Genomic DNA, 23,197 nt, shown 5'->3' with positions numbered 1-23,197 from the left:
GAATCCAACTGCTGCTTAACCCCATTTGTGTCTCCCCACCTGGAGACGTGGCTCCCAGGTGGGGCTGGGCAAGACCAGGCTCAGCAGTAGAAGCCCTTGCTTTCCACTTTGCCACAAGAAGCTTTTGGGAGTTGGCTGGGCTGCCATGTGCATAAATTTCATGGGCAGTTGTCTGTACCAATGAATTCTGTAGAGAACTCCCTCCTACCTGCCACCTTCTCTCTGATTCTCATGCCAGCAAGTTGGAATGACCCAGCCTGAGACGCTGGTCTGAGAGCACCAGTGGCCTCAGTGGTTAAAGTCTTCATAATGTTTGATCACCACTGGGGCTGCTCTCTGAAGGACAGGCACGTGGGACTTTAGTAGAACTTGCTTCCTGATTACAAGCCATCCCACTAGGGAAGGTCCTCTGGGTGAAACAGAGCTGCAAGCTACTGAAATGGCAAACATGACATGTTTTATGACACTTGCTAGTATTTCTTAAAATGCAAATGAATCCTTCGTGTGCTGCAGAAATCTTGGTTGGTTTACATGGGTGGTGATGATACGTTTTCATGCTTTGGGGGACAAGTATGTGTAGTAGTCTCTGAAATGGAGTTCTGTGTGGTGGGCTGTGGGTAAGGAAGTGGCATGTGGCCAGGAAATTGTTGGATGTAAAATATTTGAGCACTAAGATGTAGTGTTTAGTAGCACATTGAGACTGCCCTCTGTTGGGTATTTTTCAGGAGTGGTTTTGCTACAATGTATTTCTCCTTCATTCTTTATTTGAATTCATATTCTCCTTCTAGTTGAGAGGAACATTTGAAGAACATGAAAGACTTGGCCATTAAATGGAGGTCATCCATGAAAATACCTCCTCCTCAAAATAATAGGTCATAAAACATGGGAATTAATTGAAAAGCATCATATGCATCTACTGTGTCTTCAACCCCATATAAAGACAAGATACTTGCAATGGGAGAGACACAATTTATACCGTACTAGCAAAATGTGAAACGAAGTTTAATTAAGTGATAAATTGGGTGGCACCAATTCTAAATTTCAAAGGAACTCACAGCAAAAAAGTGAGAAGTCAAGGGAGGCTTCATGAAGGGGATGGTGTTTTCTAGGATCTCAAGGAGCAGTAGGGACCAGCTTAGGCTGGAGGCAGCATGGGAGCCAAGGTATGGATGGAGTGACACCCACGGCGTGATTCTCAGGCAGCAAGGCACATGGCCAGAGCAGAGGGTATGAGAAGGAGAGGCGAGAGACAAAGTTGGCTGGCAAGCTGGGGTCAGATTGTGGGGGGCTCTGAGAGTCAAGCAAAGGATTGAGAGTTAATGTGATGGAGAATAGGGTCCAACTGAAGGTTTGTGAGAAGAAAAACGCTTAATGTGGTACTTAAGATTAGCTTGTATGTTTCTTTCAGAGGAAGAAAACAAAGCATCTTTTTGTAGTTTCAATGGCTTATTTTTGTAAAGTGTAAGTCTTTTCTTTATTGCAAAAAAAAAATGCATGTTCATAATGGAAAACTAAAGACAAAGAGAGAAATTTTAAAGCATTCAAAACTCTATTAACCTTGAAATGAAAACTGCAAATAGCTTGGTCTGTGTTCTTTCAGACCACCCCCCCCCCTTTTTAAAACATTTTTATCGGAGTATAATTGCTTTACAATGTTATGTTAGTTTCTGCTGTATAACAAATGAGTGTGATGGAGACTACTAGCTTTCCACTGAAATCCCTTCTCAAGTGATAAGAGCTACAGCTGGATGTGGCCGCCCACCTTGAACTGAATGACTCAGTTTCTGCTGCAACTAGGGGTGGCCTCAGGAGGAAAGTCTCACCAGTGGAGTGGGAGCACAGTTGATGTGTACAGCCTGCTTCAGAGATAATCTCTGGCCCTGCTTCTCAGCTGGAAAGTCAACAGCTTTGAAAGTCATGTGTTGAAGACAATGGAACCATCATTGGCCTGAATCCCTGTAAGTCCTAGTGGAGGAGAGCTGCCTGCGGATCACCTGGGCCATCATAGGTGCAAGAAATAAATTCTTTCTTGATTGAATCATCATATTTTTGGTCCCTTTGTTATAGCAGCTGACATTACTCTTGCACATATATTTATGCATCTGTATAAATATTGTTTTTTTAACAAAAATAGAATTGAGCCATACATACGTTGTCACTTAACAATACATTGCATCAATAGATACCTTTCTATAATTTTGTCAACCTTATTTTGAAAAATTTCAAATCAATGGAGAAGTTGAGAGAATAGTACAAATAACATCCATTACCCTTTACCTTGCCAATTGGCTTTCTCTCCCTCTCCCCCCTCCCTCCCTCTCTCTAGACTTCGTAATACTTTACCCCTAAATACTTCAATATGTATCTCCTATCAAAACGGACATTCTCCTACAAAGCCACAATACCATTATCTTACCCAAGAGAATTTAATAGTTCCATAACATTATCTATTATGTAGAGCATATTCAAACCAAACTGTCCCAAAAATGTCTTTTTAGCTGTGTGTTTTGATCTATGACCCAATCAAGATACACCCACTGCACGCAGTTATTATGTCTCTTTCGTTCTCGGCCCTTTTTGTCTTTTCATGATTTTTGCTCTTTGGAAGAGCTCCAGCCTCAGAGAAGGTCGTACGTTCTGAATTTGCTGGCTTTCTCATAATAAAATTCAGGTTAATCATTTTGGGTTAGAATATTCCATAAGTGGTGTGGTATCCCTCTTTATAACATCACCTCAGTGCCTAACAATGCTGTTTGGCCTCTAGGGTAAGGTGGTGACTGCCAGATTTTTCCACTATAAAAGTACATTTTTCCCTTTTGTAATTAGTCAGAAATCTGTGAGACGATTCTTTGACACTAAATACCCTATTCATGATACATTTTACCCAATGATTTAGCATCTTTTGATGTGCTTTGCCTGAATTGATAATTACATCAAGGTAGCAAAATGATGATTTTTCTATTTCTATCCTTTCTTCTACAATTATTAGCTGGCATTCTTCTCTAAAGAAGAACTTTCCTTTCCTCCCTTCTTATTTGTTTGTTTGCCTCTTTGTTTGTTATCATCATCATTGTGGTTTCAAGGACACATTTTATTCAATTATCTCATCACATTTTTTGAGGCTCAAATCGTCCCAAAATTGGTGAATGGGAGTTCATTCAAGTTTGCTCTGACTTGAGTCTCCGAGCACTTCTACGCTTTATGGCACAATAAAATTTCATAGCCTCACCTTGTACTTTACCTGGCTCAGACCTAGAATCAGCTATTTTCCCAATAAGCTCTGGTTCCTTTTAGTTTAGAAAGCTACTTAGAAATCAGTATCTTCATGCTGTGTGTGTTCATTGCTCCTAGAGGGACATTGTTCCTAAGTCCTTTCAATGGAATTAATTAGAAATACGTATTTAACACTAATACATATTTAGTGGAAGGCATTTTCCCTTTCTTTCTTTTGTTTTATATTTGTATCTTTTTTCTCTTATATTTAAAATCTTTATTCCTTAATTATATTATTATATGTATTCATTTGTTTTAATCTGTAATGAACATGAAATAATTTCAGAATCACAGTACAAATGTACTCTAAGAATAAACCCATTAAGCAAACTTTATTCTTTCTTGGCAGTTCTCTTTGTCTTTACAATATATTCCTATTGTATGGCTCTGTCATAATTACTTTTGTTGGTCATTTAGGTTGCTTCCAACTTTTTCTATGATAAATAATGCTACGATGAATATTCTTATATATTTATGCACATCATCAATTATTTCTTTAAGTTCCCAAAGTGGGAATTTATATTAGTAGATTAGCATCACAAAGATTTACAATATTTTGTTCCCAAATTGTCCTCCAGAAACACTGTACCAATTTACATTTCCAGAGGTACATGAGAATGCCAATTTCTACATAACTTTTCCAACTACATATTATCTTTTTAAAAGCGACTTTGTCATTTTGGGGAAAGACTATCATTTTAATCTGTAACTTGTATGTAATTTTAATTTAATTATTATTATTTTTTGGTCATGCCATGTGGCATGCAGGATAGTTCCCCAACCAGTGATCGAACCCGTGCCCGCTGCAGTGTAAGCGTGGAGTCTTAACCACTGGACCGCCATGGAAGTCCCCTAATTTAATTATTAAGTAGGTTCATTTATTTAGCTCATCTATTTAGAATCTATATTCCACCAATTTCTAAAAAGTGACTTAAAAGTTGAACTGAAAACAGTGTAAAGAAATAGAAAAAGAAAAGGCAAAACTAATTTATGGTGAAAATACCCAGAACAGTGGTTGCCTCTGAGAGGGACAGAGGCAGGAATTGACTGGAAAGGGTCATGGGGTGATGGAAATACGAAACATGGTTACATGCATTTATCAAAACTCGTTTAAAAAAATGAATTTTGATACATTTAAATAAAGGAACTGCATGGACAGCCATCAGAAGATAGGGCAGAGGTTCCTTTGCCGGGGGCGTGGGCGCAGCTGGGGAAAACCTCCCTGAGGAAGTGACCTGAGCTGAGATCTGAGGCCTGGTGGGAAGGCAGGCCGAGTGCTTCAAGAAAAGGGAACAGCATGTGCAAAGCCTCCTAGCAGGAGGTGGCCTGGCACGAAAGAGGACCCAAAGCCAGTGTGGTTGAAGCATAGAGCAGTAAGGAAGGCCAGATCCCAAAGGGCCTTGTTGGCCACATGATGGGTGTTGGTCCCCATTCTGAAAGCCACAGAACACCATGGAAGGGGTTTGAGCGGCCAATAGAGTGATCTGGGTTCCACTTGTCAAATCACCTGTGGTAGGGAAAGCGGGATTTGGGTGCAGGAGCGGGAGTTGTGAAGACCTGTTAGGGGGCCTTTGCAGTAACTTAACTGGATGATAGCAGAGACGAACACACCGATGGATTAAAATGATAAGTAAAATGGATGGGACTCGGTGATGTATAAGACGGTAAGGAGGAAAGTGTCAGATTCTGATGATACTGCGCAAAAGGAAGAACAGGGACTTCCCTGGTGGTCCAGTGGTTGAGACTCCACGCTTCCACTGCAGGAGGCGCGGGTTTGATCCCTGGTCAGGGAACTAAGGTCCTGCATACCATGCGGCTCGGCCAGAAAAAAAAAAAAAAAAAAAGGACTGGGCCTATTAAGTTTGAGACATCCAAGTAGAAATTATTTAGAAAACTATTGGCTATTTAGATCTGGAGATCAAAAGCGAGGTTTGGGTTAGAAATGCAGATTTGGGAGTCATAGGCAGGTAACATCTTGGGCAGGTAACCTGAGGAGAATAGGGCAGGGTTTCTTGGGGGTGGGACATGAATATGGATTGGAAAAAAAATTTTGCATCTTTATTTCCACTAACCTCTTATTGAAATCTAAGCACATCTTTCATTTACTAATACAGGCAACAAACCACAGTAGTATTAGCAGTACCTGTGATTTGTCACCAATCGAAATCACAGGTATTTTCACATTTCATTAAATTCGTTGCAGATGTCTCAAAATACCCTTTACACCCATCACTTGTTATTTCATGTGTTAAAAAAGAAGCACATATATTACTGAGTCACAGATTTCTAAAAATATCTTGATGATTATTTCAAGGACTGTGGTTGAAATCCTGTGCATCTTATTTTATGCATTTGAAAATATTATTGTGAGAAGAGGATCCAGAGGGGTCATCTGTATTGCCTAAGAGGCCTGTGATACAAAACCAGGATAAAGCCCCAGGTGTAGAGTGAGAAGAGAAGCAAGCCGGGAGGAATCCCAGGACTCAGCGCCGAGGTGGAGGAGGAGGAGAAGCCAGGAGAACGTGGCTTCGCAGAAGCGCGGGGACGCAGCGTTTTGCAGAGAATGGAGTGGCCAGGCGAGCTGAAGCTGCCGAGAGGTGGAGCACGGTGAGGACTGCAAGAGACGCCCTGCATCATAGACGTGGAAGGCATCCGACGAAGAGCCGTTTCTGTGGAATGACGTGTGCGGCAGCCAGATTGCAGTGGGTTGCGTTGTGAGTAGGAGGTGGGGAAACTGAGTCAGTCAGCGTAAATGATTCTTTTGAGAACTTTGTGAGGGAGAAGCAGTAAGTGGAGGGGATGGGGGCTCAAGGAAGGTCTCTTCTGTTGTTTTCTTAAGATTTTTTTTTTTTTTAATTTTTAAAAATTTATTTATTTATTTATTTATTTTTGGGTGTGTTGGGTCTTCGTTTCTGTGCAAGGGCTTTCTCTAGTTGTGGCAAGTGGGGGCCACTCTTCATCGCGGTGCGCGGGCCTCTCACTGTCACGGCCTCTCTTGTTGGGAGCACAGGCTCCAGATGCGCAGGCTCAGCCATTGTGGCTCACGGGCCCAGTCGCTCCGTGGCATGTGGGATCTTCCCAGACCAGGGCTCGAACCCGTGTCCCCTGCATTGGCAGGCAGACTCTCAACCACTGCGCCACCAGGGAAGCCCAAGATTTTTGATAGGAGACCTTGGGTCATGATTAAATGCTGATGGGTAGGGAAGGCTCTGATACAGAGTTGGAGACGCGGGAACGGAAGGGACGATGGATGGAGTGAGGGTCATGAGCAGAGATGGAAGGGTTGGTAACTGGGTGGGAATGAGGGGAGGGTGGTGCAGAAGGAAGGGGGTGGACGGGTTGGGCAGCAGAGAGCTGAGGGAGCTTCCACGTGAGGACCACTGTGGAGTGGGGTGGAAGAGAGGAGGGATTGGGGAAAGGGAAGAAGGCTTGAAGTGGAAGGGACAGTTGACCAGGGAAACTGGGCAGCATCGAAGAGTTGCAGGAGGTTAGTGGCTGTGACCTTCCAGGGGCACCATTTTTCAAGGTTGGGTGATTTTTTTTCCGGTAGTCGCCAGTGGTATGGGTGCAGACCCAGAGACCGTGGATGGGCAGGATTTTGCCAGAGAGGTGTGGCAACAAAACAGAGGGCAAGGGAAGTGTTAAAGAGGATCAAGCACAGAACATAGGCTGCTTGGGAAGGGAAAGTTGGCACAGAGGGGGCAATGAGAGCACAAAGGGAGAGGAACCAAGGGACCAGAGGTTATTCATTACTATATCCCCATACCACCCAACACAGTGTCTTGGACACCAGTGATTTATAATTCCTTAACAAATAAAGCAATTGTTGTTGTCAACAAAAGAAGATTTTAGGGTGAAATGCTGTATTTATAGGTTATGTTTAATGCGAGTATGCCCCTGAATAATCATGTCTCGCAACTGACTGAAAAAATTTAAAAGTTTGATATCTGAATTTTAATAGGTTTTTAACAAGTTTCTTAGTTTTAAAAAGCAATTAGAACCTTTTTAAGTAGGGGATTTTAATAAGATGTTGTAAACTGAAATATACAGCACTACATAAAATGCGAAAAAAGCCACTTTATCATAATCTTCGCTCATGCAATTTCTGAGCTGCTGAGTCTAATTAACACAGGGAACTCTTGGGGTCAGGGGTCAACATTGCTCGGCACCGGCGATTTCACTGAGCTGGGATAACAATTGGTGTTTGTCTCACTGGGCCCAGTGGCAGAATCACCCCGTGGAAAGATTGACTCTAGGCTGTCCTGCTTATCTGTTCAAAAGGCAGGACGACATTCTGGAAGCAGCTGCAATTTAAACTGACAGTTGCCCCATTTTCCTGCCATGCCCTATTTTTAAATTACCTAGTGGAACTCAGGCAAAGCACAGAAACGGAGGAGAAATGAAGCACTGCTGGCTTTGCCCAGACCAATTATCATTCGTTTGTGCCATTTACTGCTGTGAAAGGCTTCTAGGACCCTGGTTTGCCCAGGGGCCTGCACCCCAGGTCTTCCAATTACTCTATAATATGATCACAAAGGAAACCTTCAGTTCAGTCTGGTGAGTTACCTGGCGGAACATTCAAGCACACCAAGATGACCTCTTATAAAATACGAGTGAGTCCTGGGTCGACTTTGGGCTGTTCTGAGTTTCCTCTGTCCACGGAGAGCTGCTTATGTCTTTGTGTTCTTGCCCACCTGTGACAAAAGGAACTTACCCAGAGCTTTAAAGAAGCCACCTGTCGCTTTGCGGAGTGGCAGGCCAGGAAAGGAACGTTCTCTTTAGCCAGTTACTCTGGCCGCCACCAATGAGGAGGTTTCCATATGGTTGATTGCGGTTTCAATCTTCAGACCCAAACTGGCCATTGCTCGTTGGCGGTCTCAGCAAACCACTCTCTTCTTGATGATTTCAAGCCAGGCCAGGGTCCACCACTCCTGATAACGGTACCCACTTTCTTCTCTCGCTCGGGGCGGAGTCCTGCTCTGACGGTTGTGGCTACACTGCTATGATTTCAACATGTGCACGTTCCTAAAACATTCCTGTGACTGACAGTCATCAAACATTCATGGAGCTCCTAGTGTGTGGTGGAAAAAAGAGCAACTAAGCCCGTGTGCCACAACTACTGAGCCTGCGCTCTAGAGCCCACGAACCACAACTACTGAGCCCGTGCGCCACAACTACGGAAGCCTGTGCGCCTAGAGCCCGTGCTCCGCAACAAGAGAAGCCACCGCAACGAGAAGCCTGCGCAACACAACTAGAGAAAGCCCGCGCACAGCAACGAAGACCTAACACAGCCAAAAATAAATAAATAAAAATTAAAAAAAAAACTTTCTAACAACTAGTGTGTCTAAAACTGCAATGGGTGACTAGACTAAATGTCCTTCAAGGTCCCTGTCCTGTGCTGTGAACCTATGATTTAAAAAAAAACAAAAAAATGTGTTCTTCATCTACACCATCTACACGCTCCTGCCCGTGCACATGCGGGCCGTGGTACTCAGCGGGGTTCTCCTGTCTGCCCCTCACCTGGCCATCGCCCTGCGCACCAACGCCCGGTACCGGTTCCTGCTCAAGCAGTTCTAGAGGCTGGAAGTCCAAGATCAAGGTGCCAGCAGATTTGGTTTCTGGAAGAGTCTGGAAGTGAGTCCTGAAGAATGAAGTCTCAGAGAGCTGTTGGTGGGGAGGTGACCTGCCCAACAAGACAGCGGGTCCTGGAGAATGCCACCCTCTGAGGGACAACATCATCTCTGCTTCCGGGCCCCCTGCACCATCTCTTCCTTCCTTCTGTCCCTCCATCTCCCTTGCCCTGTGCCCTCCCTGGGCACCTCACCTGGGTCCTGCCTTATAACTTCCTGCCCCAAAGGGCAGACAAAGGGTGGGGCCTTTGTCTCAGATTTTTTTAATATGAAACATGGCAAAGTAGAGAGAATAATAATGAGCTCCTATATACCCATCGTTCAGATTTGAAAATTAGCATGATTTTTCCCACATTTACTTCATTTATTCTTTTTTCCTCTTGCTGAAATCTATTAAAGCAAATTCCAACCATCAAAAAAGAGCAATAACCAGTGCCTGCTCCTGAGTGGCTCCCAGCCTAAGGACGAGACAGACAGGGAGACGTATCCTAAGACGGGCTTGAGCCCAGACGGTGTTATGGGGAATACTAAGGAGGGACAAGAACAAAGCCACCTGACCCCCAGGAGCAGCTCTGGAAGCTCTTCCCAGAGGAAGTGTCCTCAGAGTTGAGGGTCAGGCCATCCAGGGCCTTGAGGGCCATCAGGGCCATCAAACACTTTGCTAAGGTGTTTGAACTTGATCCCAAAGACATGGGGAACTACTAGAGAGCTTTTAATAGAGGAGCGACAAGATCCAGTTTGCTTCTAGACGGATCCACTCATAATGCTGCCAGGGAGACTGGCCAGAAGGGGTGAGGTGAAGGCAAAACGATCAGGAAAATGGCTCCTACAATAATCCAGGCAAAAAAAAAAAAAAAAAAAAGACAGGGCCCTGCAAAGGGAGGTGCTGGTGGATAGAGTCAAGAGAGAGGAGGGAAGACAGTCTAACTCTGGTGTCTGACGGCTGTAAAGTGTGAGAGCAGGAGGAGGAGTCTAAGATAATTTCCTGAATTCTGGCCTGGGCAGAAGTGAATTCAGGAAGAGGAACCAATCTGAGGGGAGAAGACAATGCATTCAGCCTCTTGAGTCTGAGGTGGTGGTGGGACACGCCAAGGAGGACAGACCAACAGCTAAAATGGAAAACAGACTCCACCAAAAATTCCCGACAAACCATGGGCTGCACTTTCTGTCTCCCTGACATCCGTGTTGGGCTCGAGATGCTGGGTGTGGAGCTGCACCGTGACTCAGGTGCACCTCGAGGGCGCGGAATCTGCGCTAGAGTCGAGGGGGCGGCGGTGACCACACCTGGCCAGGTGTTAGGGATGACTCACAGCCTCCCAGGTGAGGCCCCCGGCAGTCAGAGCCAGCATGTACGTGTGTGACCTGCCTCATTTTCACACGGGCCCGGGGCCAGAACGATGGGAGGCCCGGCCCACGGGGAGTCTGACAATGGACAGGTAGAAGTTAGAGAAAATTAAAAGCGTGAGTCACAGAACGCATATGCCATGTGCTAAGCTGGCTGCTTCCGTGACACCATCAAGGGTGTTGGTAGGTTGACACTGACAGATTAATGGGAGAACAAACAGCTCCCCAAGAGCGGTTTGAAAGAGGAGAAGCTGCAGGTTTCACAGGCAGGAGAGGCTGAAGAGACAGGTAATGAAAGGAGACATGCAAATATACCCAAGTTGGAGGAAAACACCAAATGCACAGAGAGCCAGCCTTCGCGGACACCTGACTCAGCAACGGAGAGCAAACGTTTGCAAGGAGCCGCGGTGGGCAAAAGCATTGTAGTGTGGAGTATGCGAGGACGGTTTCTGGGAAACAAAACCCCTTGCTGGCCCATGGGATCTTGTCTTGTTTCATCTTTTGGACTTCACCATAGTCAGAAGCAGTGCTGTCCTATAGAATTTTCTTCAATGTTGGAAATGTCTTATATGGCAGCCATGGGCCACATGTGGCTCCTGAGCCTGGAACTGCATTTAAAATTTTATTTTAATTAAATAGTCCCACACGGCTAGTGGCCGCTGTATTGGACAGCACAGTTTTAGGCTTTTGCTGCCCTCATGTATGAATGCACATTCTGATTTTTTAAGCCACTGCAGATTACTTGAAGAAGCTTTATTTTTCATTTCAACCTCCAACGTTTGTGTGGATGATCACGAACAAAACAATTAAAATGTTTTTGTTGGGTAACCGCCTTCACACTTAAGCTTACCTTGCCTTCTGGGAGATTCAGGTGATATCACGGATGTAAACATCCTGCTGAGTCAGGTCTGGGGCAGAGCCGGCTGCTGCTGGTGTCAGGTTACCCACCTTCTTCCAGTGTAACGCTGGGTCCTGGTGACCTGGAGTCTAAACATGTAGCCGCTCGGTTGCTGATTGTCGGTGAAAGGACGACAATCCTATTCCTATTATCGGAGCAAACGGTGCTCTTGAAAAACTGAGGGCTGGTCCCCACCTTCTTTGCCAAATATAGTGACAACATGTCCTCAGTCCTTGAGATTTGTGCTCTTGGAAGTGGCCCATCCAGCAAGGATGCGGGATCTTGGAAGATGAGAAGGGGCCATGATGACTTTCTTCATTGAAGGTTGTCGTCCCCCAAGTCCTGGGCTAATCAGTTTCATCATTTTCTCTGGGGAAATTGGGGGTCCTGACCCTTCTCTGTGAAGTCTTTTTTTTTTTTTTATTCAATTTCTTTTAAAACATTTTTTTATTTTTGAACTTATTTTTATTATGTAATTTTGGCTGCATTGGATCTTCATTGCTGTGTGCGGGCTTTCTTTAGTTGCGGCGAGCGAGGGCTACTCTTCGTTGCGGTGCACGGGCTTCTCATTGCGGTGGCTTCTCTTGTTGCGGAGCATGGGCTCTAGGCTCAGGGGCTTCAGTAGTTGTGGCACGCGGGCTCTAGAGCGCAGGGCTCAGTAGTTGTGGTGCACGGGCTTAGTTGCTCCGCAGCATGTGGGTTATTCCCAGACCAGGGATCGAACCTGTGTCCCCTGTATTGGCAGGTGGATTCTTAACCACTGCACCACCAGGGAAGTCCCCTCTGTGAAGTTTTGAAAGGTCAAAATATCCTGGTACCCCTGGCACCACAGCAGGCTCCTCTGGGCCAGCAGTGTCCCGGGGACACTGTTTCCTGTTCATACTGAGAGGCTGCTTTGCTTTTTAATGCACTAAATCATCCAAGGTGTAGTTGGTTCTGCAGAGCTGCTGTTTATTTCCCTGTTAAATTCTAATTTGATTAAACAGCTCACAAGGTTGTAGGTAACTTTGAAAAGGGTGTGAAATTAAGTTGCTACGTTAGGTTAGCTCTTAGAAATGTGGCCTGAGATGGGGCTGAGAGGAAAGAAGGTATTCTAGAAGCCTCAGGAGCTGCTCCTCTATCGATAAGTGTTGGAGCATCATTTGCAAGCATAGCTGGACACCAAGGCAACTTATAATGAATCTAATGTTAGTATGACACTTGAGCATCTCATGCGTTCTCACAATGATCCTATGAGATAATAGCATAATAATAAGGATCTCCTTGATGGGAAATTGAAGTACTTAAAAGTAAAGTGCTTTGTCTGAATTCACACTGTAATGAGGGACAGAGCAGGCCCTTGATGATAAGTGTTCTTTGTACTGTGTCACACAACTAACTTAAATGTATTTAAGAGGTGCTGCTTTACTATTATTATTTTTTTTGTAATTTTTAAAACTTGAAGTACAGTTGATTTACAATGTTGTATTAATTTCTGCTGTACAGCAAAGTGATTCAGTTATACGTATATATATTCTTTTTTTATATTCTTTTCCATTATGGTTTATCATATGATATTGAATCTAGTTCCCTGTGCTATACAGTAGGACCTTGTTGTTAATCCATTCTATTTTGTGTGTGTGTGTGTGTGTGCGTGTGCGTGCGTGCTTTTGTGGGGGGTTTTTTGTGTGTATGTTTTTACTAATGATTTTATTTTTTTTTAAACTTTTTATTTTATATTGGAGTATAGTTGATTAACAACGTTGTGATAGTTTCGGGTGTACAGCAAAGTGATTTAGTTATACATATACATGTACCTATTCTTTTTCAAATCCTTTTCCCATTTAGGTTGTTACATAATATTGAGCAGTAGGTCCCTGTGTTATACAGTAGGTCCTTGTTGGTTATCGATTTAAAATGTAGCAGTGTGTATATCCATTCTATTTATAAAAGCTTACATCAGCTAACCCCAACCTCCCACTCCATCCCTCCCCCAAGCCCCTCCCCCTTGGTAACCACAAGTCTGTTCTTTATGTCCCTGAGCCTGTTTCTATTTCAGTTCATTTGTGTCATATTTTAGATTCCATGTATAAGTGATATCATATGGTATTTGTCTTTCTCTTTCTGACTTACTTCACTTACTATGATAATCTCTAGTTGCATCCATCTTGCTGCAAATGGCATTATTTCATTCTTTTTTATAGCTGAGTAATAGTCCATTGTATATATGTACCACATCTTCGTTATCCATTCATCTGTTGATGGACATTTAGGTTGTTTCCCTGTCTTGGCTATTGTGAATAGTGCTGCTATGGACATAGGGGTGCGTGTATCTTTTTGAGTTATAGTTTTGTCTGGATATATGCCCAGGAGTGGGATTGCTGGATCATATGGTTATTATATTTTTAGTTTTATGAGGAACATCCATAGTGTTCTGCGTAGTGGCTGCACCAACTTACATTCCCACCAACAACGTATATAGGAGGGTTCCCTTTTCTAGGAGGTGCTGCTTTAAAGAACCCCTCAGCACAGGCTTGGTAGTGATTGCTTTATCTTGGCGTTAGATTGAACACCATCTCTGCATAACCAACTGTTAAAGCCACGGGTTGGAGTGAGGAGATTGTGCCATAAGGGCGGGGCTACCATGTTAACTGTGCATTTATCTGGGGATCTGCCCACCCCCAGGCAGGTGTTTAGAAATGGTATCTTGATACTGGATCTATTACTTGATGGTAAATGCCTCACTTTTCCCAGGCCCATCAGCATTGTGATGGTCTAAGACTGGGTTAAGGAATGAACAAGTGATGGAAGTTACAATACAAGTGTCAAAATTTGGTGGTAGCACGCTTCACATCGTGATTGTACAGTGGAAAAATTTCCATGGATTAAACAATCCACTCTCACACAACCCACTCAATCAGGGAATGAACTTGCCTTCTCAAATCAGGGATAAAATGTTCTTTTGAGTTTTCAGCCACAGCAATTTCTAGAAGGAAATTACTCAGGGAAACGTTCCCTAGGTAAGAGGGCTTGGGTTGGGTTTACACTGTCTCATTGGACTGTATCTTTCTCCTGCCACTTTCTGATTGACCGACGATCTTTTGCAGCTCTAGTGCCTGATGTGACATTCCATACACTAAGCTCTGGAAATTGCATCAGTCTGGCCTGGGTTCTCCTTTGGGAGGTGCTAGCATTCTTTTTTTTTTTTTTTAAATATTTATTTATTTATTTGGCTGCACCGGGTCTTAGTTGCGGCACGCGGGCTCTTTTTTTTTTTTTTTTAAATATTTATTTATTTATTTATTTATTTATTTTTTGGCTGTGTTGGGTCTTCGTTTCTGTGCGAGGTCTTTCTCTAGTTGCGGCAAGCGGGGGCCACTCTTCATCACGGTGCGCGGGTCTCTCACTGTCGCAGCCTCTCTTGTTGCGGAGCACAAGCTCCAGACGCACAGGCTCAGTAGTTGTGGCTCTTGGGCCTAGTTGCTCTGCGGCATGTGGGATCTTCCCAGACCAGGGCTCGAACCCGTGTCCCCTGCATTGGCAGGCAGATTCTCAACCACTGTGCCTCCAGGGAAGCCCGGCATGCGGCCTCTTATTTGCGGCATGCGGGATCTGGTTCCCTGGCCAGAGATCGAACCCGGGCCCTCTGCATTGGGAGCACAGAGTCTTAACCACTGGACCACCAGGGAAGTCCTGGTGCCAGCATTCTTATCCTGGGAAACTAGCTCTAGGATCTCCCTGGCCTTGGGGACCCCGTAGAAAGAGGTTTCATAAATTCTGCATTCCCTCAGGATTTGATATAGAGCAGGGCAGCCCCAGTTTATGAAGGTTTAAGAACAACCAGATTTTCACAGAATTTGGGTGGGGGTCCAAACCTGGGAGGAGAAATCTTCAAACTAGCCCATGATTGTGGGAGTTGAAGATTTTTCGGCTCTGGTTTGGATGTCATGAGGGCTCTCTGGCTTCACTTGTACCAGGCAAAAGTCGAAGGATTGAGTGAGGAGGGATTGGAATGATAAGCACACAGTCCTGATGGCTGTTGACAAGGATGCATTCCATGACACTTCCCCTCACCCTGACCTTCCTGCACTTTTGTATCCAGAGGCAAATCCTCCAGTATTCCCCAAAGAATATCTGTAATACAGGGAGCAAAGCAGAGGTGAAATTCACTGTGGAAAATTCGGATCTTGTCACTCTTCTTGATAGAGAAGGTGCAACTTGAAGTTACTTGTACAGTCAATACCCAAACCCTTGGGATAGCATCATCTGGAAAAAATCGAGCGTATCAAGTAATGTTGTTCCAAGTTCTCCGACAAACTGAGGTGCAGTGACATAAAGCAAACATGAAAAATCCTCTTCGCGTGCTTTAGAAATTGCCAGTTTTATGCACTTTACCACATATTTTTGTCTTTATTTCATAATTACTTTTATATGTACAGCTGCATCCTTTTTTAGATGTGGTCTGAGTGTTTTGCAATGATGCCTTAAAGAATTAGTAATTTGTATAGCATGAAGAAGGGAACTACAGGAATCTGTCACCAGTTTGTCCCCTAAACACAGTTTGTGGAGAGGAACATGCATGAGTGTTGCCGTGTGAAATGGCCAAGACTCTGCATGTGAGTCTTTGCATGAAAATAGAAGAACCCAGCTGCCCATTTGTTTAGTAATTCCAAACTAGGAAGATGGCTACATGCTACCGTTTGACTGAAATTACATTTTTTTTCATCTGTCCTTGATTTTTGTTTCTGAGTGCAAAACTGCGAGAATTTATCTTAATGCTAAAGATGTGTGGTTCGAGCCAAACTAGATTTAAGTTTTGGATTAATCTCACTCCCTAAGTTTAATCAGCAGCAGGCATTATATTTAGTCCTTGGCTAACATGAAAAGATGCAGGCAATGTGTTCTTCTCAGTGCTGCCGATATTGTGAGATAGTCTCTTTCACCTTCAGGCTTTAGGTGGAATATTTTATTGTGTGATTTTATGTTCCTTAATAGGGAGTATAGATCTCTCCCAGGGATACATCCATAAACATCAATCACTGATGTTTTTAAGGTGTCCTTCGAACATTAAATAACCACCATGTGAACATCCTAGATTAAAGAAGAAACCCCAACAAGAACTTGATTGATATCAGGTATCCAGGATCTATCTTGGGGATCCACACCACTGATAGAAAAGAGAGTCCATCCTCTAGAGTATATTTCAGGCATAAAACATTAAATGAGAATTCATAAAAGGCATATTACTCATCTTAATTTGCTATACTAACAACCGGTGTTGAATGCAGCTTGCGGTATTCAGTGCTTACATAGGATAAGTAAAACCCTTACACAGATAAGATCTTAAACATGAAATATGATCATATAGCTCAGTGGTTCAGAGCACCCTCTCAGGGGTCAGACTGCCTAGAAAGGAAACTCTACTCCACCACATACTGGATGTGAAATCTTAGGTAAAGTTTCTTAACTTTTCTAGGGCTCAGTTTTCTCATCTGTAAAATGAGGCAAATATATAGAGATTTATGAGAATTAAATAAGTTAATAGGTATAAAGCGCCTAGCACGGTACTGGAACATTGTAATCACTCAAGTAATGGTAACTACTACTACTGTAATCATCATTTTCATATTGCTATCATATCATACTGATCTTATTATTTATTATTATAATCCAGACAAAAATATTTGAACAATTTCTAGTTATTACATGACGCAATTATTACTGCATTTTACTCTATTTGAAATAAAAACTACACTAAGCAATGCAATGGGTAAGACTATAAGCTTACATATATATAAATATATATATATGTCTATATTAATATAGACAGATCAAGTAGGCATAGATATAGGTATATAGATGTATTATGATGCAGTGCTTTAGAAGGCCCGGTGCTTCCGACTCTTAAAATCAAAGAATTGCAGCATTTCTGATTTGGGTGGTACCTCAGAGACCATCTCCATTGGTCTACAGGAGAGAAGAGTGAGGCCCAACCAGGGTGAAGAGGGAAGGTCACACAGCAGAGGAGGAGCAGGGGCGGCAGGGGTGGTACCCAGGACAAGAGCTCCTGCCCCTGCAACATCTCCTTTTTGGGCTGGCTTTTTCCTAAGTCAGTTACACACACACACGCGCGCGCGCGCGCACACACACACACACACACACACACACACACCCTGCAGCAAAAGAATGTCTCCCAGCATTCTAAGTACCTGTTTGGAAGATGACCCACTTGAAAACCGGGATCTCTCAAAATTTGTCTCTTGCTCCCAAAATGGATCTCGTTTCTTCCCATTTGGGTCTCTTCTGTATTCCTGTCGTCTCAGACAAGCCTGCAGAACAAAAAAAAAGATGTTTCTTTGGTTTAGGTCCACAACTAGCTTTGATAACTTTATGCTTAATTCCTATTGTGAGGAACATGCAGTGCAGGTGTCCATCTCTAAGTGTTCATCAATACCTTTTACCAGGTGTGAAGACACTCACCCAGGCATCACTCCCTCCTCCCTTTGCCCAAAATGCCAGGTCAAAAATATTAGCCACTGCCTTAATAAATTCAAACAACAGACATACTAAGAGGCGTTTTGTCAAGTACTTACCCAACAATTGCCTTCTTAAGGAAGTACCCAATACACTGCATTTACTTCTCTTTCTGTTCTCATTCTCTCTTTTTTAAATTGAAGTATAGTTGATTTACAATGTTGTGTTAGTTTCAGGTGTACAGCAAAGTAATTCAGTTATAGAAACATATATATGTGTGTAGGTATATACATATTCTTTTTCAGATTCTTTGCCCATATAGGTTATTACAAAATATTGAATATAGTCCCCTGTGCTATATAGTAGGTCCTTGTTGGTTATCTATTTTATATATAGTTGAGTGTATATGTTAATCCCAAACTCCTAATTTATCCCTCCCCCCTTTCCCCTTTGATAACCATAAGTTTGTTTTCTATGTCTGTGGGTCTGTTTCTGTATTGTATATAAGTTTATTGGTATCTTTTTTTAGATTCCACATATCAGTGATATCATGCTATTTGTCTTTCTCTATCTGGCTTAATTCACTTTCTTTCCTTTTTTTTTTAAAATATTTATGTATTTATTTGGTTGCACTGGGTCTTAGTTATGGCTCCTTAGTTGCAGCTCGCTGGCTTCTTAGTTGTGGCATGTGAACTTTTAGTTGTGGCATGCATGTGGGATCTAGTTCCCCGACGAGGGATCGAACCCGGGCCCCCTGCACTGGGAGTGTGGAGTCCTATCCACTGTGCCACCAGGGAAGTCCCTGGCTTAATTCACTTTCAACTGATATTTCAAATACTCCAAAATAGCAAAACTTCTTGCAGCATTTCTATAGATCCAATGACTGAACTCACCTTTGTCCTGCCAGGGCTAAATTGTCCACTGTAAAGAAATACAGTGTAAAGACAGACACTATTGTTCTAAACCAGGCCTGACATCTCCCTCTTCCTGCCTGTGTTGGGTAAGGAAAGATTCCTTCTCCATCTTTTTCCCTCTGTTAGAAAATGCATCTCCTTCCTTGATGTAGAAGGACTTGCCAGAATTTCACGGCCAAGGAGAAAGCCAATATTCTGCTACAAGGTTAAGAGTAGAAATGACCTGATATTAATAAAACACTTACCACTTGGACTTGGGAACAGTGAATCAGTTACCTGCAGCGAGTAGAATCCTGGATTCCCAAGAGAAAGGTGCTGTTTCACCCCACCTTGCTTGGAAAGGGAGAGCACTCCAAAATGGTGGGGTTTTTTTTCCCCCTTGGGTTTATTTTCAAAAACGATGCCGTATAGACAGCAACCCATTTTAATAATCCTGGATAGTGTTTGTTTTAATAAATAAGAAGTCCCCCCTGCCCAATACTGAATAGTAGTAACTATAATAAATAAGTTACACAGACACCAAATAATAGAATAAACCAAGGTAAAACTAAAGAGAGTCAGCTGGAGAGTTTAATGGAGTTCAACTAAATATGGGGCTCTTTTTTCTTATTCCTTTACGATGACTTCAGATTGGAGCTCCCTGTTGAGGGGGGAACTCTGGCCTGGAGTATTGTTTCCTAGAGCCACAGATGTCTCTGTTTTCCTAACCCACTTGTATTAAAGGCACGAGAAGAAAACGCTGATGGGCTGAAAGTGGAGGAGACTGTGTTAGCTATTGCACGCAGGACCGAGGCAGATTTGGTGGGATGAACAGAATTCCTGTGGGCGGAGTGTTTTTTGAAACTTCTCTCCAAGAATGCATGCAACTTAAGTATTTCTTTACCAAAAGGGGAGGAGGAATAGAATGGTTTGCAACCGTTGAAAACAAAAATGTTTTTCCCCTCTGATTCCTTATCCTTCCTCTCACAGAGGACCAGGAGAAGAAACCAGTGGCAAGGTAGGTACTTACTAATTTTTATCTTGAAACAGCCAAGCAATCTTTCCGTGTAAATCAAACGTTAGCCCTCTCCAAGTTATTGCTTCGCTGAGAAGGAACACGGGCACGAGCCAAGTTCGGACTTCCAGTCCTAGAAACAGCAAGAACTTAGCCATACCTCCCCCCGCACCCCCATCAGGGGCTAGTTTTCTTGTTATTTGTAAATGTGGATGATTTTTTTGTTGTTTTTGATGCTGATGTTGTTTCTGCTTGGAGGGTCCTGAAGGGACAGGGGCAGAGGCGCGTGAAATCCATAGGGTGGGGAGAAGGAACAGATTTGTAATTCATCATCACCAGGGGCTCCCCTTACTCTGGAACTTTATTTCCCTTTCAATTTCACGTGTCTGGAGCTAGATTGCTATAAATAAGTTTCTGTTCATGTGACAAAACTGGCCGAGTCTTGAAACGGGAGACTTCAAGTAACTTCTTCTTTTCTTCCTTCTGCGGAGAATCGGGGCTTCCTCCTTTCGCGTCGCGCCCCCTCGCCCCCCAGGCCCATCCCTCTGACTGCAGCGCTCGCGGTCAGGCTGCGTTCTGTACAGAAGCTACCACTGTGGGGCAGAACACAGAACGTGCATCTGTGCCTGTGGGGGCTGACATGGGTTTTGTGACTCACCGTAACTCAATACGGGTAAACACGACAAACCACAGCTCTGCCACTTTCTAGCACTGTGACGTTGGGCAGGCTGACTGACTCCCTGGATTCTTGCTTCCCTCATCTGTGAGAGGGAGATGTCTCTGTGCTGCAAGGTTGCTGGGAGAGCAGGAGGCACTGTTGGTAATATGCTTAGCAGAGTGACTGGCTCGTGGTGAGCGTTCAATAAAACTGTTCAATAAAACTCATCATCATCACCATCACCATCACCACCACCATCATCATCATCAATCATCATCATCATCAGGCTTTAAGTGTTGCTTCCAATCCCATTTCTTGGTTTACTCCTTTTTCTAAAGTCAGCCTTTGCTAAATAATGTGATTCTGATCTTGGTTGTGGAAGAAAAAAGACTTGAAGTTCATCCTTGTTTTTCTGAAGGCCTTCAGGCCTGCAGGCCTGAAGTTCATCCTTGTTTTTCTCCCCTGGAAGTAGAGGTCTGTTTCCTAAGACTTCCCGTTCCCCCGGGCAGCCAACTGAGGGAGCTCCTGCTCCCAGTCACGCAGGGTCCCTCTGCAAACTGCTTTTTCTTCAGAATTACAGCTTTCTGAACCCACAGGGATGCTCAAAGTTTCTTTTGTTCCCTTTATTACCAGCCCCATTCTTTTAGTCATCATCTGGGCTCCTGGTACCTTAAGAAGCCATGCACCACAGGGACACTTCCCAGCCTCATGGTTCTGGCCTAAAAAGCATTGTAGCATCGACATATATACACTACCGAATGTAAAATAGATAGCTAGTGGGAAGCGGCTGCATAGCACAGGGAGATCAGCTCGGTGCTTTGCGATGACCTAGAGGGGTGGGATAGGGAGGGTGGGAGGGTGGCTCAAGAGGGAGGGGATATGGGGACATATGTATGCATATGGCTGGTTCACTCTGGTGTATGAGAGAAACTAACACAGTATTGTGAAGCAGTTATACTCTAAAAAAGATTAAAAAAAAAAAAAAAGCATTGTAACTATGACCCAACTCTACCTCTTCATCAGCAGTGGCCTCTGTCAAGGTTACTGTTACTTGAACTCTGTGAGTGTTTTGGGAAGTGGGACTTGCCTTCAGGTGCTTCTTTTTTTGTTGTTGTTTTTATGATCCAACATGCCTAACTCAGAGTTTGGGGTTTTAATTATCACTGGGGACATTATTGAAGTTCATTAGTTTTAGGAGGTTAAGAAATCAAAGGTGTAAAAGCAGTTTGACATGCTATTCCCCTCGACTGAGTTTATTTTTCTGTCTGTGAAGAGCAGAGAAACACACGTCACAGGTCCCTCCCCATGACTCCTACAGGAGGGAAAGTTGAATTATATCCATTCCCTCAACCCCCTGAGTGGACAGTCCCCAAACTCTCGCCACCTGTTATAGTCACACATCACATCCTTGAACAAGTTTATATCATCATATTAGTTGTTTGATCTGCACTTGAAAGAATCAGAATGAATAAGTGACATAAAATAAAACCCATTTGAACACATTTGATAGTCTAGAAAATCATCCTGAAACTCCAAGTGTAATCTTTCTCTCTAGCTTTCAGTGGACATTAATGGCTAAATTTTGCCACAAGTTACATAAACACATTTGACGGAAAGAAAGGGAAAAAAAGCTATGCAGCATGAACACTCTTGAAGACATATAGCCAAATTCTGAGATGTCATATAATTATGTACTAGTTACCAGATTCTGAAATAGCATGTAATATGCCAAATAAATATCTCCTCTTGTTTTTTTCAAACGGGTCCCACCCAACCACCAAAAGGAGTAGCATCAAAATAATTCAGGGTGGGTTTAACCTTCCTCTCCTGCCACTAGCAGACAGACCTATAAAGTCACTGCTAATTTGGTACATACCAACCCATAGCATATTTTAGGCTATAGCAGGAATAGTGTATACAGGAGGTTTCTAAGGGCCTCAATTTGAGCCAGTTCATTAAAGGCAAGTCCAACACAGGAAGGCATATGTGGCAAATGTCTATGATTTGGGAGTCTTGGTTAGTAGGTCTTACACTATTTGTACACCCTGAAATAGGGCATCCCTTGCACATTGCTGGGCTGCTCGTGAAAGCTGGGATTTCCACGAGTGACCGGCCAAGCTCATCAATGGCCCAAGGTTTCAATATCCCTTCAGTGCAAACTCTACCTTAGTAAATTATCTAAATACACAAAGGTCGTATATGGACCAAGTTACTGAGGGGTCATTAAAGCCATGCAATTGATTCTTAAACCCCAACTTTAAATCTTTTCTGGAACAAGGCAAGGGACGGAGTCAATAATATAACTCATCACTGTTCCCGTCAAAGTAATAGTTTCTGTGGGTTTCTATATACTTAATTCGACAATCCTCAGAACATATTAAAGACAACCATATTTATTTTTGCAGACCTTGTGGTGAGTGGTTTTGAAAATGCTCAATGAAGGTGGATTTGACTTTGAGGATTAGTTACAAGTCAGCTGGATCTATGTCTGATAAACAGAGTTGGTGGTCAAGTTCGGTAATTCTGGCTTTCATCAATGACAAGGCATTCGGATTGAAAGAGGAGAGTGAGACTCTGTCCCTGCCCTTAGGAAGCTGCGGTCCAGTTTGATAGGAAGACACACAAAAGACAATTTCAATACAATTTCATCAGCAATGAAAAAGAGGTATGAAAAGGGTGCTTTGGTATTGGACTGATGGAAATGTTCTAAAATCAGATGATGGCGATGATGGCAAATTTGGTCAATTTAAACTTAAAACAGGTGAATTCTATGCTATGTAAATTATACCTCAATAAGGTGTTTTTTTTTTTTTAAAGAGGGTGCTATGGGAATACAGAGGTTCCTTTTAGTTCTAAGTTAAAACTATGGTCTTAGGGCTTCCCTGGTGTGCAGTGGTTAGGACTCCATGCTCCCAATGCAGGGGGGCCTGGGTTCGATCCCTGGTCAGGGAACTAGATCCTGCATGCCACAACTAAGAGTTTGCATGCCACAACTAAGGAGCTGGTGAGCCACAACTAAAGGAGCCTGTGAGC

General features: G+C 43.4%; 1 protein-coding gene across 1 annotated transcript in view; it reads right to left on the bottom strand.

The window, feature by feature from the left end:
- MARCHF10 (membrane associated ring-CH-type finger 10) overlaps positions 1-23,197 on the bottom strand; it is an 83,268-nt gene that overhangs the window by 56,584 nt on the left and 3,487 nt on the right. Inside the window, exon 2 of the mRNA XM_036835510.1 lies at positions 17,334-17,453. Within this exon, the coding sequence (XP_036691405.1) occupies positions 17,334-17,453 (120 nt within the window). The remainder of the gene's footprint in view (positions 1-17,333; positions 17,454-23,197) is intronic.

This window comes from Balaenoptera musculus, chromosome 20 (genome assembly GCF_009873245.2).
Source record: "Balaenoptera musculus isolate JJ_BM4_2016_0621 chromosome 20, mBalMus1.pri.v3, whole genome shotgun sequence".
Lineage (NCBI taxonomy): Eukaryota > Metazoa > Chordata > Mammalia > Artiodactyla > Balaenopteridae > Balaenoptera > Balaenoptera musculus.
Note: the sequence above shows the minus strand (reverse complement) of the source record. Positions and strands in the feature narration are given on the sequence as shown.